This window comes from Lacerta agilis, chromosome 10 (genome assembly GCF_009819535.1).
Source record: "Lacerta agilis isolate rLacAgi1 chromosome 10, rLacAgi1.pri, whole genome shotgun sequence".
NCBI classification, from domain to species: Eukaryota; Metazoa; Chordata; class Lepidosauria; order Squamata; family Lacertidae; genus Lacerta; species Lacerta agilis.
In genome coordinates this window covers 46095449-46110721 of record NC_046321.1, presented here as the reverse complement: position 1 = coordinate 46110721, position 15273 = coordinate 46095449, and the positions used below count along the sequence as shown (strand labels likewise).

General features: G+C 44.5%; 1 protein-coding gene across 1 annotated transcript in view; it reads right to left on the bottom strand.

The window, feature by feature from the left end:
- Window positions 1-13269, bottom strand: part of LRIG3 (leucine rich repeats and immunoglobulin like domains 3) — a 54072-nt gene extending 40803 nt beyond the window's left edge. The window contains exons 1-2 of the mRNA XM_033161794.1: window positions 12820-13269; window positions 227-298 (exon numbers count right to left, since the gene is read on the bottom strand). Of these exons, the coding sequence (XP_033017685.1) occupies window positions 227-298; window positions 12820-13121 (374 nt within the window). The 5' untranslated portion in view covers window positions 13122-13269. The remainder of the gene's footprint in view (window positions 1-226; window positions 299-12819) is intronic.
- Window positions 13270-15273: the final 2004 nt, after the last annotated feature.

Here is a 15273-nt window from a genome sequence, read left to right as displayed (position 1 = left end):
TGCCCACTTGGGCACGCGTGCCATAGGTTCGCCACCACTGGCCTATAGCAATACTGACTTACATAGATATCCTCTGAACACCCCCCCCATAAGTTATAGCCTCATTTCACACTGTATAATTTTGTGCCCATGCATCGCTATGAATACCACCACTGAAAATCATTTAAAGGAATATATTTTACAACATGCATATTATAGCCAAACAGAAGAACATGGAGCCACTTACATTTCTCGTAGTTTACCAAGGTGACTCAAGGAACTAGGCTTGATTGAAGACAATTTATTGTGGCTCAGATCTCTACAAGGATACAAGAAGAAGAAAAAGATATTGTGTCAGCTTTCACCAATATCAGGTACATTTCAAAGAGAGCAAGCAAGTAGCTTGCACAGAAGGAAACTGGGTCATATATTGAAATCTAACACATAAAATGCACACTGATTTTGTTGTGCATCTCCCCTCCATCTACAGATAACATTGTTATTGTTCTTCTAACGCAGGTGTGAGGAACTTGTGGCTCTCCATATGCTGTTGGACTGCAACTCCCATCATCCCTTACCAGTGCCTTTTCATTCTCCACCATCTGATCCAGGGGTGAGGAACTTGTTACTTGCCCAACGTTTCATGACTACAAGACCCATCATCCACAATCATTGGCAATGCTGGCTGGCTGGGGAGTGTTGAAGGCCCACAGGAAGATACTTTTGCATCCGCTTAAGTTGGTTCAATTAATTGCCAATAAAACACCATCACAGTTCTACGTCTCCTATTCAGTATATGAGCCAAACTTCCCCCCCCCACCACCATAGAAGTCTAGGGGGGCCAAAGATTGTTGTTATAGTCTAGCGACATCTGGCAAATCCAACATAAAGCTGTTGCTCAATTTATGGCTTTCACCTGGTAAGTCTAAATTTGCAAAGTCTAGGTATATTGACGGCTGGGTGGTACGGAAACCTCTCCTCTCCTGTGTTCACGTGTCTTTGCACCATTAATTCTCACACATAAAAATGTTAATGCAAGCCATATGTGAGTAGTGGAAAACAGGCCTGGATAAACACTCCAGCCTCAAGGCATCAACATTTCGAACGCAAAGCTGAACGAAAACAGCCCCATCTGCCACAGATGTGTCTCTCCTGCAGCAACGCAAGCCCGCTTCCTCATGTGCATCAGCCATAATGGATGGAGGCATAAGTCTTTCCAGGGCACCCTTGACGGAACTGGAGAGGTGCAGGCCAGCTAATTCAACAGGACTGAAACGGTGATCTGAATTAAGCTCACTTTAACACAAGAGAGAGGCCTTTCTCCTGCCTTGCGCCTCAACTGGAATATTTGGCCTTGGCTCACAGGGATAAGAAGAACTATGCAAACCCACAGCCAAAATGCTATGAAGTCATGGCTGTTAAAAGTCTAATACATTACTGTTCATCCTGCATTAGACAAGAATCAGCAATTATTTCAACAAAGAGCTTTCAAAATCCTACTGCAAAAAGTGCTCTTTCCAACAACCTGCCTTTCTTCAGTTCACCTAAAAAGTCAGGAAGAAGGGGGGAGGGGGAGGACACCCTATGAAAATTTATTTAAAACATGCTTGTTTGCCTTGGGACCTACCAGACAGTATCAGACATGAGTGGATTTGTTCTGCTGTAGTTATAGCACTGGGGAGAGGAAGGTTGGGGGGGGGGGGAATCTGGCAGAGCCTTTAAACTATAAAAATCCTGCAATTACAACCACTGCTGTGCATGATCACCAAACTGGAGCCAGACACTTTCACTCACAGCTCAAGCTCACCATCCATCTGGAGTCCATCAAGGCAACCATAAGCATAACAACTTGCATTATGTTTCAGACTAAATTTGTGTTTTCTGACACTGCCGATATCCACAGATTTTCCATGCACTGTGCTGCTTTAAAGGGGCGGGGGGGGGGGGAGGAGATGCAAAAATCCCTCAAAAGCCCTTAAGGTTTTCTTAAACCTGATTCGGAAAACTGTGACTCCCATCCAAAAAAATAATTATAATGTGCCTTTATTGCTCAGCAGCCCAAATCAAACAATTAACAGCACTTTAATAGTTCTGCTATTTATAGCAAAAAATTTTACACTATCTAGAATCACCAAGGAGAAGATGACTCTTTTGAAGAGATGAGCATTCCTGTATAACTGCTAGAAACAGGATGGGAGCTAAAATAATCCTTTCTGAAATCAGCTTCTTTCCTGATATAATAGGTTTTTAAGTGTGCACATTTGTCTTTTTAAAAGGGCAGAAGCAGCAAATACAATTCCTTAAACCCGTAGCAAAATAATGTGAACAGACCTCCTCCTTATAATTTAGGAGCAGGAGCTGGAATCACAAAAGTGGTGGAAACACATTTTCCACTCCCAATTGCCTCCTCCCTCTTTGCCCTTCCCTTAAACCACAGTACATGGAAAGAAAAATCTCTACAGTGGTTTAAGCTTACTAGTAGCACTTTGAAACTTATAAGGCGGCTGGTTTCAGGCATTTCAAGTGCAAGCTTCACTTTGGAAAGCAGAGCACCTTTTAAAATGCCATGCTGTTGGTACAAACTCAAAAGTCCACACTCTTCTCACCTTAGAAGACACATAGTGGACTGCTGGCTTGGAAGCTTTTTCCTGCAAATGGAAAGCTCAGGAAGACCTTCTTGAGGGGGAAGCTTCTGCACATGAAACTTCTGGTGCAGTTTTGCTTTCAAAACAGAATTCCCCAATGCACTCTCTGTGACGAACTATGAGAACCAAGTGTATATAACATAAACTTAAAGGACATTTTAACAACTCTCTGCTAAAAGATAGCAATACTTGCTGCTTTAGTGTATAAATGCAGAATTTAAACTCATCAGTTAACATTTTTTTCGGTTCACAGAGTCGACACTTGAGTCTGATTGAGGAAGGGATCGACATTTTGGGGGGAGATACATCAGATAAACAGAAGGATGTTTGTATGTTTTCCATCTCCCTTCTCTACTTGCATCAGCAAGCAGGAGAGCATTTGCTTCCAGTTTCAACTAACTATGGTTTGTTGGTATGTGGGGATCTGGTTAGTCTTCAAACTATGGTTTAGTGTAGCAAGTCATGACCAGAAGAACCAAGGTTTGAACTCTGCTTATTTCCCAAAACTGTGGTTAAGGCAAACCACAGTTAACCTGCTTTCAGAAATATCAATAAACTTCAGTTGGTTAAAGCAAAGGCACTTTTAAGAGATAACTTATAGGAGGAGGGAAAGTCAGAAAAGCAGGACAATCAATACATGCATAAGGCACCGAAGTGTTCCACAATCACAAAGTTTCAACTTTTAACAATCCTTGGTTTGCGGAATAGTGCTAAGCTGTACTAAATAAGGTCTTCCAAGCCTGCGTTTGTCCAAGGAATTGCTCACCATGGATGGTGTTATCAGCAATAAGATTCACAAAAAATCTCAGCAAAGTGAAGTGGTGAAGAAACAGCTCTTTGGACGTTTTATAAATGTGTATGTTAGGGATCAGCTCCATGTGTGCCATTTAGCTGCAATCAATATGGTCTTTCTTGGAAATGCCTGAAACTTAATTCAAATTTTTAAAATGCAAATCCAGCAGCAGCTTCTTAATCAATTCCCATTGGGGCCTTTATAGCTGCTAATTCAGCAAAAAGAAGGAAAGCTAAAAAACAAAAAGACAGGCTGTAGCTGTTTTAAGACACAGATCTAAAGTGACTCATAAATCAGCATGCTATGTTCAGATTTTAGTCTGGAAAATGCTGAAGAACAGCTGTGAAAACTATCCAAACTTTTTTCCTCTGGCAATTCTGGTAAGAACTGGAAGGTTTAGAAAATGTAAATACCAAGATGTAATACAAACATTAGCAGAAACCATCCTTTAGATTTCCCCCTGTCTCAGTGACAGCTTCAACATTCCTAGACAAACCCTGGTAAAATAATCTAGAATTCCAAAGAGAACTGAAAAAACAGCAAAGATGTATGGCGACTGTTCAGAGTCTCTCTTCCTCTCCCATCCTGGCTGCTAAACCTTAAACCTAACAAAAGCGAAGTTCTTAAACTGTAGAGTGTTTCTCTGAGCGACTAGCCTCCTGCCCTGCAAGCAAACTGTAAAGAAAATTTGTTGATAAACTTTTACAAACACTCACTAGCTCTGAACAGTCTTGGTTTTATTTAAGTCTGTGAATACCTCTTTAGTGAAAGCCTGTAGTAAAAAAAACTGTTAAAATTGGCTACTTTCCCTCACTCGGAGACTTTTGCTATGTCAACTGCAATTACAAGAGTAACCGCAACTCAGACAACACGGACAGATAATACAATTTTGGTCCTCCATCAGCCAGATCAAAAAACAGGCCTGGGATTTGCAGTTGCATCATTTGTTCCAACCCACCACCCAAAAATCACATCCAGCAAGAAATTTGAATGTAAAAAAAGGGGAGGGGTTTCACTCAGATGGCTACCAGTGTTTAAGAATGAAAAAAGAGCCTGCTGGATAGCCCATCTAGTCCGGCATCCTGTTCTCACAGTGGCCAACCAGATGCCTGCAAGCAGCATTTGTGCACAAGAGCACTCTCTCCTCAGAAATGGGGTGGTTGCCTTGAGTGGGAAGAACTAAAGGGGCACCTGTGATAGGAGAAAGCTCTGGTCAAGTGAGAATTAATCAGCATCTCTCTGCAGCACGGATTAAGCACTTCTAGCCCTCCAGATGTTGTTGGAATCCTATCACTCCCAGCCAGCATAGCCAATGGTCAAGGACAATGAGAGGTTTACTCATAGAATCATAGAACTGTAGTGTTGAAAGTAACCCTGAGGACCATCTAGTCCAACCCTCTGCAATGCAGGAATATGCAGCTGTCCCATACAGGGATCGAACCTGCAACCTCAGCATTATCAGCTCCACGCTCTCACCAATTGAGCTATACTCAAGCAACAACTCGAGGATCCTCACCTCTGCTCTACAGAAGGACCTAAAATTCTGAACGCATTCATTTCAAAAATTTGCACTGTTTAAGGCAGGCATAGCCAAACTTGGCCCTCCAGCTGTTTTGGGACTACAATTCCCATCATCCCTGACCACTGGTCCTGTTAGCTAGGGATGATGGGAGTTGTAGTCCCAAAACAGCTGGAGGGCTGAGTTTGGGGGTGCCTGGCTTAGGGTAACTAAGTCTATGAAAAATCTTACTGGAGTTAGCCTGCAATCCCCCCACCCTTGAAGTAAATTGTAGTAGACTACACTAAGCTTACTTCTGAGTAGACATGTATGCGATTGCACTCTTAGCATGCTATTTCGATCATTTTTACATACAGCCTAATCCTAAACATGTTTGCTCAAAAGTAAGCCTGCATTCTGAGAGAGCAAGCATAGGATTGCTCTCTTGAAGTCCACACCCCAAGACTGCATTCCTTACACATTTGGGAGTAAACACTACTGAGCTCAGTGCGGTTTGCTCCCAAGTGTGAACAGGAATGCAGTCTTGGGCTGAAATGCTAAGAACACATTCCTCTGCACAGTTTACTCAGAAGCAACCCCATTGTGTCCACTGGAACTTACCTCCCAGTAGATGTGTTTAGAATTACAGACTTTCTGGAAAGTAAGATCCTCTGAAACTGGTAAGAACTCTTCCCTGGGAAATATACTGGTGAGGTGCCAGAGATTTAAGATTTTTGAAGCAAGTAGTTTTGGTTATATAATCAACGAATATTTCAGCAAAACTGTTTGCAGCCTGATTATTATTCACAGACAAAACTATCTGGGACAACAGTGATCTATGCTAATAAACTATTTTGTTTCGTTATTGCCTCTTAACCACCTAGAGTTCTTTAGCAGTCTCAGTTCTGCTGTATAAGAACAACAGGAGGCAAGAGAAGAAGGCCACATGTCTGCCTGCACGCTTTTTAAGGGGGGTGGAAAAGCAAGTAATGAACAGGAACTTCTAAAGACATTTAACTCAAACAAAAGAAACATTTGCACAAAACCTAGCAGACCACATGGTCTGGTGACACCTACAAAGATGGTAACCCCCTGAGTTTAAGAACAAGTGACACAGCTGCCCAATGAGTGATCACAGCAGGGTTCCTTACAAAAGGCCAAGTGCTTATTTATACAAGTGGAGCCCATTTTTCACACTTCTTTTAAAGGAATGTGAATGTACATATGGACAATTTAAGTCTCCAGGGGAAATCCAATTAGAAAGCTTCCACTGTGCTAACTGAAACAACAAAAGATCTGTTTGTTTTAATGGCCACTAAATCAACTGTCACAGAGATATCTTGCTATTATTTCTGTTGACCCAATATCCATCTTAGAAAACAACCCTTTAAAAATCAGTTTTAATTCCTAATTAGCATTTTTTCCTATAAATTACTTGCTAGGATTTCCCGTGGTTCCACATTTGTTAGATTCGTACTATTGCACCTTTAACCCAATGTCCAGGAAAACTACTATCATATTCGATAAACTTTAGTTGAAAAGTTTACGGGATTTAGTTGCTTGTTTATTTAAAATCAAATCTACAAATAAAAATTGTGGCAAACGTTTCTTGTCAAATAATAGCTTGGCCTTTACATTCTTCGACTACCGGTATTTGTGACTTCAATCATATGCACAACTTACCTGGGAGTAAATGCCATTGAACTCAATGGAACTTACTTTTGAGTAGGGACTGTTCTGTAAATCAGTGTTTCCCAACCTTGTGCCTCCAGATGTTTTTGGACTACAACTCCCATCATCCCTAGCTAGCAAGACCAGTGGTCAGGGATGATGGGAATTGTAGTCTGAAAACATCTGGAGGCACAAGGTTGGGAAACACTGCTGTAAATGTTCCACAGAGTCAAACCCAGGTGTTATGAATACAACAGTCACTAGGAAGACCTCCAGAGGAGGCAATTGAACAGAATTAGCCAGAACTAATTCAAAGACTTCCTGTTTACTTTAAAGTTCTTATCAGCACTTGTTTCTGAAGTGCAACAGAAAATTAATAAACCAATTGAGATGTGATTGAAATGACAAGAGGTTAACCTCATTCACACTATTCCAAAGTTTTTCACCTACTTTCTGACTTTAGAAAATTTCAAAGTCTTTGTGGAGTAATCAGTGTGGATACAGTACTAGATATTAAAATACCAGCTCAATCATGTCCATCTCCCATGCTTGTGTTGATGAGTTAATTTAACAGCCAGTGGAATCAGTTGTTGTTGTTGTTGTTCAGTCGTTCAGTCGTGTCCGACTCTTCGTGACCCCATGGACCAGAGCACGCCAGGCACGCCTATCCTTCACTGCCTCTCGCAGTTTGGCCAAACTCATGTTAGTAGCTTCGAGAACACTGTCCAACCACCTCATCCTCTGTCGTCCCCTTCTCCTTGTGCCCTCCATCTTTCCCAACATCAGGGTCTTTTCTAGGGAGTCTTCTCTTCTCATGAGGTGGCCAAAGTACTGGAGCCTCAACTTCAGGATCTGTCCTTCTAGTGAGCACTCAGGGCTGATTTCTTTGAGAATGGATAGGTTTGATCTTCTTGCAGTCCATGGGACTCTCAAGAGTCTCCTCCAGCACCATAATTCAAAAGCATCAATTCTTCGGCGATCAGCCTTCTTGATGGTCCAGCTCTCACTTCCGTACATTACTACTGGGAAAACCATAGCTTTAACTATACGGACCTTTGTCGGCAAGGTGATGTCTTTGCTTTTTAAGATGCTGTCTAGGTTTGTCATTGCTTTTCTCCCAAGAAGCAGGCGTCTTCTAATTTCGTGACTGCTGTCACCATCTGCAGTGATCATGGAACCCAAGAAAGTGAAATCTCTCACTGCCTCCATTTCTTCCCCTTCTATTTGCCAGGAGGTGATGGGACCAGTGGCCATGATCTTAGTTTTTTTGATGTTGAGCTTCAGACCATATCTTGCGCTTTCCTCTTTCACCCTCATTAAAAGGTTCTTTAATTCCTCCTCACTTTCTGCCATCAAGGTAGTATCATCAGCATATCTGAGGTTGTTGATATTTTTTCCGGCAATCTTAATTCCGGTTTGGGATTCATCCAGTCCAGCCTTTCGCATGATGAATTCTGCATATAAGTTAAATAAGCAGGGAGACAATATACAGCCTTGTCGTACTCCTTTCCCAATTTTGAACCAATCAGTTGTTCCATATCCAGTTCTAACTGTAGCTTCTTGTCCCCCATAGAGATTTCTCAGGAGACAAATGAGGTGATCCGGCACTCCCATTTCTTTAAGAACTTGCCATAGTTTGCTGTGGTCGACACAGTCAAATGCTTTTGTGTAGTCAATGAAGCAGAAGTAGATGTTTTTCTGGAACTCTCTAGCTTTCTCCATAATCCAGCGCATGTTTGCAATTTGGTCTCTGGTTCCTCTGCCCCTTCGAAATCCAGCTTGCACTTCTGGGAGTTCTCGGTCCACATACTGCTTAAGCCTGCCTTGTAGAATTTTAAGCATAACCTTGCTAGCATGTGAAATGAGTGCAATTGTGCGGTAGTTGGAGCATTCTTTGGCACTGCCCTTCTTTGGGATTGGGATGTAGACTGATCTTCTCCAATCCTCTGGCCACTGCTGAGTTTTCCAAACTTGTTGGCATATTGAGTGTAGCACCTTAACAGCATCATCTTTTAAAATTTTAAATAGTTCAGCTGGAATATCATCACTTCCACTGGCCTTGTTGTTAGCAAGGCTTTCTAAGGCCCATTTGACTTCACTCTCCAGGATGTCTGGCTCAAGGTCAGCAACCACATTACCTGGGGTGTATGAGATCTCCATATCTTTCTGGTATAATTCTTCTGTGTATTCTTGCCACCTCTTCTTGATGTCTTCTGCTTCTGTTAGGTCCTTTCCACTTTTGTCCTTAATTGTGGTAATCTTTGTACGAAATGTTCCTTTCATATCTCCAATTTTCTTGAACAAATCTCTGGTTTTTCCCATTCTGTTATTTTCCTCTATTTCTTTGCATTGCTCGTTTAGAAAGGCCCTCTTGTCTCTCCTTGCTATTCTTTGGAAATCTGCATTCAATTTCCTGTATCTTTCACGATCTCCCTCGCATTTTGCTTGCCTTCTCTCCCCCGCTATTTGTAAGGCCTCCTTGGACAGCCACTGTGCTTTCTTGCATTTCTTTTTCATTGGGATGGTTTTCGTTGCTGTCTCCTGTATAATGTTACGAGCCTCCATCCACAGTTCTTCAGGCACTCTATCCACCAAATCTAAATCCTTAAACCTGTTCTTCACTTCAACTGTGTATTCATAAGGAATTTGATTTAGATTGTATCTTACTGGCCCAGTGGTTTTTCCTACTTTCTTCAGTTTAAGCTGGAATTTTGCTATAAGAAGCTGATGATCTGAGCCACAGTCAGCTCCAGGTCTTGTTTTTGCTGACTGTATAGAGCTTCTCCATCTTTGGCTGCAGAGAATATAATCAATCTGATTTCGATGTTGCCCATCTGGTGATGTCCATGTGTAGAGTCGTCTCTTGTGTTGTTGGAAAAGAGTGTTTGTGATGACCAGCTTGTTCTCTTGACAGAACTCTATTAGCCTTTGCCCTGCTTCATTTTGAACTCCAAGGCCAAACTTGCCAGTTGTTCCTTTTATCTCTTGACTCCCTACTTTAGCATTCCAATCTCCTATAATGAGAAGAACATCCTTCTTTGGTGTCATTTCTATAAGGTGTTCTAAGTCTTCATAGAATTGATCAATTTCAGTTTCTTCAGCACTGGTAGTTGGTGCATAAACTTGGATTACTGTGATGTTAAAAGGTCTGCCTTGGATTCGCATCGAGATCATTCTATCATTTTTGAAATTACATCCCAGTACAGCTTTCGCCACTCTTTTGTTGACTATGAGGGCCACTCCATTTCTTTTACGGGATTCCTGCCCACAGTAGTAGATATGATAGTCATCCGAACTGAATTCGCCCATTCCTGTCCATTTTAGTTCACTGATGCCTAGGATGTCAATGTTTATTCTTGCCATCTCACTTTTTACCACATCCAGCTTACCAAGGTTCATGGTTCTTACATTCCAACTACTTTACTGTGTCAATAAATCATCACGTGAACAAAAGCACAAGAGACCACAACTTTTCTAAAACTGCTCTCAGCTTGGAGGAATGTTGCTCAGGGACCATACTGGGTCCCACGTTTGCTTAAACAAGTATCAGCCAGCGCAGTTCTCAAAAATCCACGTTTTTTATATAGCTAACATTTGAAGAAAAAGCAAGTGGAGTTGGAATGTAGGATACCAGAAACCCTTGTTTTAAAGCAACATATTTAATATACATTTAATTAGCATATTCATCCCCTTGCCTATTAACACAATGGCATTTCGATACATTGCTTTTAATTCTCTATGGAATCATGTATTGTTTCCAAGCCCTATTTCTGCTTCATTCTCCCAATAACAGAGACTCCCAGGGCAATGGTGTCAACCACTAAGAATGTTACCAACTGTGGATCAACATCCTCCTTGTGTAAAAAGGAACTATGATTGGATGCATGAAAGTGCCACCCGTTTCTTTGACTTTTTAATGCATCAGGTAGTTCTTATAGGATAATGGCATTGAGGAACAGGAAGGGGGGGACAAAGTGGCATCATTTTTTCCAAGGAAAGGTACAGATCAGTGTTGGAAACTGAGACATGAAAGCTAGGAGCTAAATAGCACCTCAAACCTAGGTTATGGGCGCAACAACGTAATTTTTTTTATAACAAGAATACAAAGCTGAAAATGAATGAAGTGGAGCTAAAATATTATGTTCGTTTTCACATCTTCCTTTTCCTTTTCTTCCACTCTGCAGTTTTAATCTGAAATCTTCGGCGCAATACTGCGCCCAGAGCTCAGAAACTGCTCACACTGATGAAATTCCCTGTCGCAAAACGCGCCTAGAACAATGGGAGTTTCAGACACTGGTACAAATACAGTGTCCACAGTAGGCCTGGGATGCCATCCCTGCCCACTACACTCCTATATGCTGTCCATTCTAGACGGAAGAAATCCACTTTGCCCTACAGAAACACAACTTACCACATTTACACATCCCTCTGCCTCAGACCCCACCCCCCACTGCACCACTCAAAAGTTTCAAGTTGATTACTTGCGCCAGTCAAGACTGACATCTGGAGTTGGTACCCTCAGGCAAGGCCCCAGCATCTCAAGGCCCCAGCACCTGCCAACATGGGAGGTTTGGACCCCTTCAAGGAGATGAGCTTCCACCCTCTTTGAGGCAACCTTTCCTCTTCACCTCCTCCTCCTCACGAGAGGCAGAAACCAAAGCATGTGGGAGATGCAAGGGGCAGCCACTTTCCCCCTCTCTCTTCCCCACCCCACACGCATCCTTTCCCTCTGCCCAGTAGTGTGAACAGAACTCAGCCCTGCTTCCAGAGGGAGCACCTAGGCGAGGGGGGGGGCCCTGCTCAATGCCACCCTGGCTGCTCCATCACCCATCCAAGCCCTCTCCTCAGGACCACAACCTTCAAAGGAGCATTAGGCAACTTTGTGAAGGCAACCAGCAAATGACTAGTTACGGAAACCATGCGCTACCCTCCAGGAATAGAGGCGGCAACAGCAACAGAAGAGAGCTATTGCTTTCCTGCCATGCTTAAGGGTCTCCCAGAGGGATCTGACTGACCACCACAGGGAACAGGATGCTGGAATACATAGGCCTTGGCTCTGATCCAAAAAAGTTCTTACAGTACAGTGGGTTGGAGTTGCCCCCACCAGGGCCCAACTCCACATGCTGGCCCAAGAGAGACCATTCCTCTCATCAGTCGCCCTGCCTCCCTATCTACAGCTTCCCAGAGGGAGAGAGCCAGTCAAGCAGAGGCAGTGGTGTCTGTTTTGCTCACCTATGAGCTCCCCATGCAGCAGCTTGGAGGCACTCCCTCTAGGAAGGCACAGCAGATTCCACCCATACCTCCCTGTTGCGTGAGAGGGAGAGGGTAGGGCCTCTGCCTTATCTCTCACCTACTCACTTTCTAGCTGGCCTCTGGGCAATGCAACAGGTTGAGATTGAGTGCAACAGTCCCAGTTCCACATCCCTGTTGCCCAGAGAGAAACAAAGCGAGGGGATTGTGTTGAGGGGGTGGGAATTCTCAGAAGGAGAGGTGGCTCTCCATATGTTGGTGGGACTCCCAACTCCCATTGGCTCCAGCCAGCATGGTCTAGGGTCAGGGTCGAAGCACTGGTTTACCACCTCTGCTTTAAAGTCATCCCTGTCACCTGACAGCTCACCCGCTTTGCAGCCAGGAACTTCTCTTGGACGCCCTGCCATTTGGGTGGGTTCATCTTTCCCACCTCCCCAGTAGCAAAGCACAGACAGTGTGTGGGTAACACAAGGAGGGCCGCTCAAAACATGCCACTGCCCCTATGTGCAGCTCAGTGGTGCAACATCTGCCTTGCCCACCACACAAGGTCCTGGGTTCAAACAACCAAGCTTTATTGGCACAGAGAAGACAGGAATTTATGGATTGAAATGTAGAATTGGCATCTTTTCACAGGAGGAGATGCTTCTAGATAAAACTATACAGGCCTAATAAGGTTTAAAAGCGCCACTCAAGTCTAAGTCCTGGGTTCTCCAAGAGGCCCAAAATCTTGGCGAGCCGCTTTCAGCCAGCGCATACAACACCGATGGGACTCTGCAGAAGGCAACTTCCTAGGTTCGTCCATTCTACACTCTAGACTATTTTAAACTTAGCAAGCGGTACAGAAATCAAATGAGAACACGGTAAGAGCACACGAAAGAATAAATCAAAGCCATTTGCTCCTGGGACGCGGGGAGCCCGGAGCGCCCCCTGGCGCCACCAAGCCTGGCAGGAGCGAAGCCCGCTCGCCCGCTCTCGCTACTCACAGCTGCACGACCCAGTCCGGGAGAGGTTCGGGCAATCGGCTCAGCTTCAGGCGGCTGCAGTCCAGCAGTTCCCCCCGGCAGCGGCACGGCAGCGCCGGGCACCCTTGGGCCAGCGCCGAGGAGGTGGAGAAGAAGGCGACCAGGCAGCAGCACAGGAGCAGCGTCGGCAGCGCGGCGCCCATGGCTAGAGCTCCCTTGGCGCGCGTCGGCGCGCCGCGCTTTCCGACGGGGCGGCTGGGCGCACTCGGGCGGCGCGAAGCGTGTCCCGTTTCTGGGGCGCTGGGCCGGAGGCTCCCTTTCATGGCCGCCTGCCCCCCGCTAGACCCGCGGGCGAGGCTCCGCCGCTGCACAGCCAACTCCAGACGCCTCGCCAAACTTTCCGCCGCCGCTGCCTCCTCGTCGCAGCAGCGCCTGCCTGGGCCCGCCCCCTACCATGTGATGACAACAAGGCGGAGGGCGGGCGCTCGGGAAGAGATCCTCGACGGCAGAGGGAAAGCAGCCGGCCTCGCCGACGGAGCTGCATCGCGCAGCCGAGGCCGACCAACAGCAGCCCCAAGACCTCCAGGAAGCGCTCCTGGCTTCCCTCTCTTTTCTACCCGCCCGTCTTTTCTACCAAGACCCGTCTGCAGAAAAGAAACGCGCGCAATTTCAAGCAGAGCGACAGAGACAGGCCTGCATATTTTAAAGAAGTCTCCCAGTCCGCAAACACCTCTTTCTCTCTCAGCAAAGGAGCCAGCTAGCAATGCCCAAGCCGGTGCTATATGCTATTTTGTTAGGAACTCACCACGATTCCACGAACGCCTCCCTTGTTCTCTTATCATGGCATTGGCGCCCATCCGGCTGGAAAAAAGAAAAGCCCTACAACGGGTGCCATCAGTGCTGGATTTACGTATAACCCACAGCACCACCCGCGTCCCCAAATGAACAGTAAATAGTCTATATGCTTTCCCCAGCAAGGCCTTCCTGGCACCTACATTAACATCTTCTTGGTGCCAGGTTACACTTTCTTTATTCCCAGGTATTGATGGCACCTGTTGGGTTTTATAAGCTATTTTTCTATTGGGTATTAGCTGGCTCCTCTGCTGAGAGATAGGTATTTGTAGTGTGGGATATTGTTCTGTTCCTGTTGCTCTGCTTGAAATTGTGTGTTACTTTTCTGTAAGTTGTCTCGAGTCAGTCTTGATATAAAGCATCTAAGCAATGTAATAAAGGATACTATGCAGCAATGAAATGAAATCATGAAATGCAATAATTATTATTTGTTTACATTTTAAAGTGATGCAAAAGCATGCAATATTAGTTCTTTTTATATCTTATTTGAATGAAAATAACATACATCAATGAAAAAAGGCTAGCCTACAGACTGCATAATGCTCCAATTCCTGGAGTTCATAGAAAAGTGCTTTTTTATATAAAAAAAACCACACCATTTTTTCCCCTTCTTATCTAGAGTGTTGGCAAGGGCAGTGACTCATATGCAAGTGTTAATAGAGGCATTAAGCTTTCAGCTTTCACTTTCAAGAAAAAGAACAGAAACAAAGCTTGTCTGAACTTATGCAGATTGAAACATTTTGCAGAAGTGTAAACTATAAATGGGTGGGAAGGTTTCAGAAATAAAGAATAAGCATAAACAAACTGATCTTTAAGGATCATTTTATAACAACAGGGGCTTAATAAAGCAATATATATACATTACTGATATACTATTAACAAGGCATAGAACTCTTTTAACATGCTTAAGAAGGGGTGGAAGGCAGCATTGGTAGTTATTATACACCCAAACTAGTGGCTTCAATAAAATACAATGAAACCTGTGTGCTAATTCAGTTCATGCCCCCCTGATGGAATGACAGTACCATAATCTACAAAAAGATGCAGGGTGGGGCTCCTTTCTAACAGCCATGAACCATCTCCATCACCAGATAATACAATAATTGTTTCATGCAAAAACTGTGTGGCCCAGAAATGGGCAAATACTGGATGTGTTTGGAACTTGTAACTATTTGTGTTATGACAAAATATGGTATATTCTCGTGTTTATTCTGTATTGAAAGCTGTGTTTTGGTGTATGGGGGCAACATCTTTATTAGGCCTGCCAAAATGTCCACAGAGCAGTGTGCATGTTTTTTCAAGCGCACCAGAATTCTTCATCAGGCTAGATGTAATAAATGTAGGTGGGTAAGGGAGGAGAGAGAAAGGATGTTCTAACCAGCTCCGCGCTGCCCCAAACGGTCCACCCACCGCCTCCCCCTCAGCTGTAGGGCGGCTGAGTGGGAGGAGGCAGCCAGACTCCGCGAAGGCCCTGCGGAGCATCCTGCCCTGGCTCACCCTGCCTTGCAGGTGGCTGGCCCCGCCCCTGGTTGCAGGGCACGCGCATCGCCCCAGGCGCCTGATCGGCTTGCTCCACCGCTGGGTGGGAGATTAGTGGGACATGATTTAGAGAAGCAAATTGCC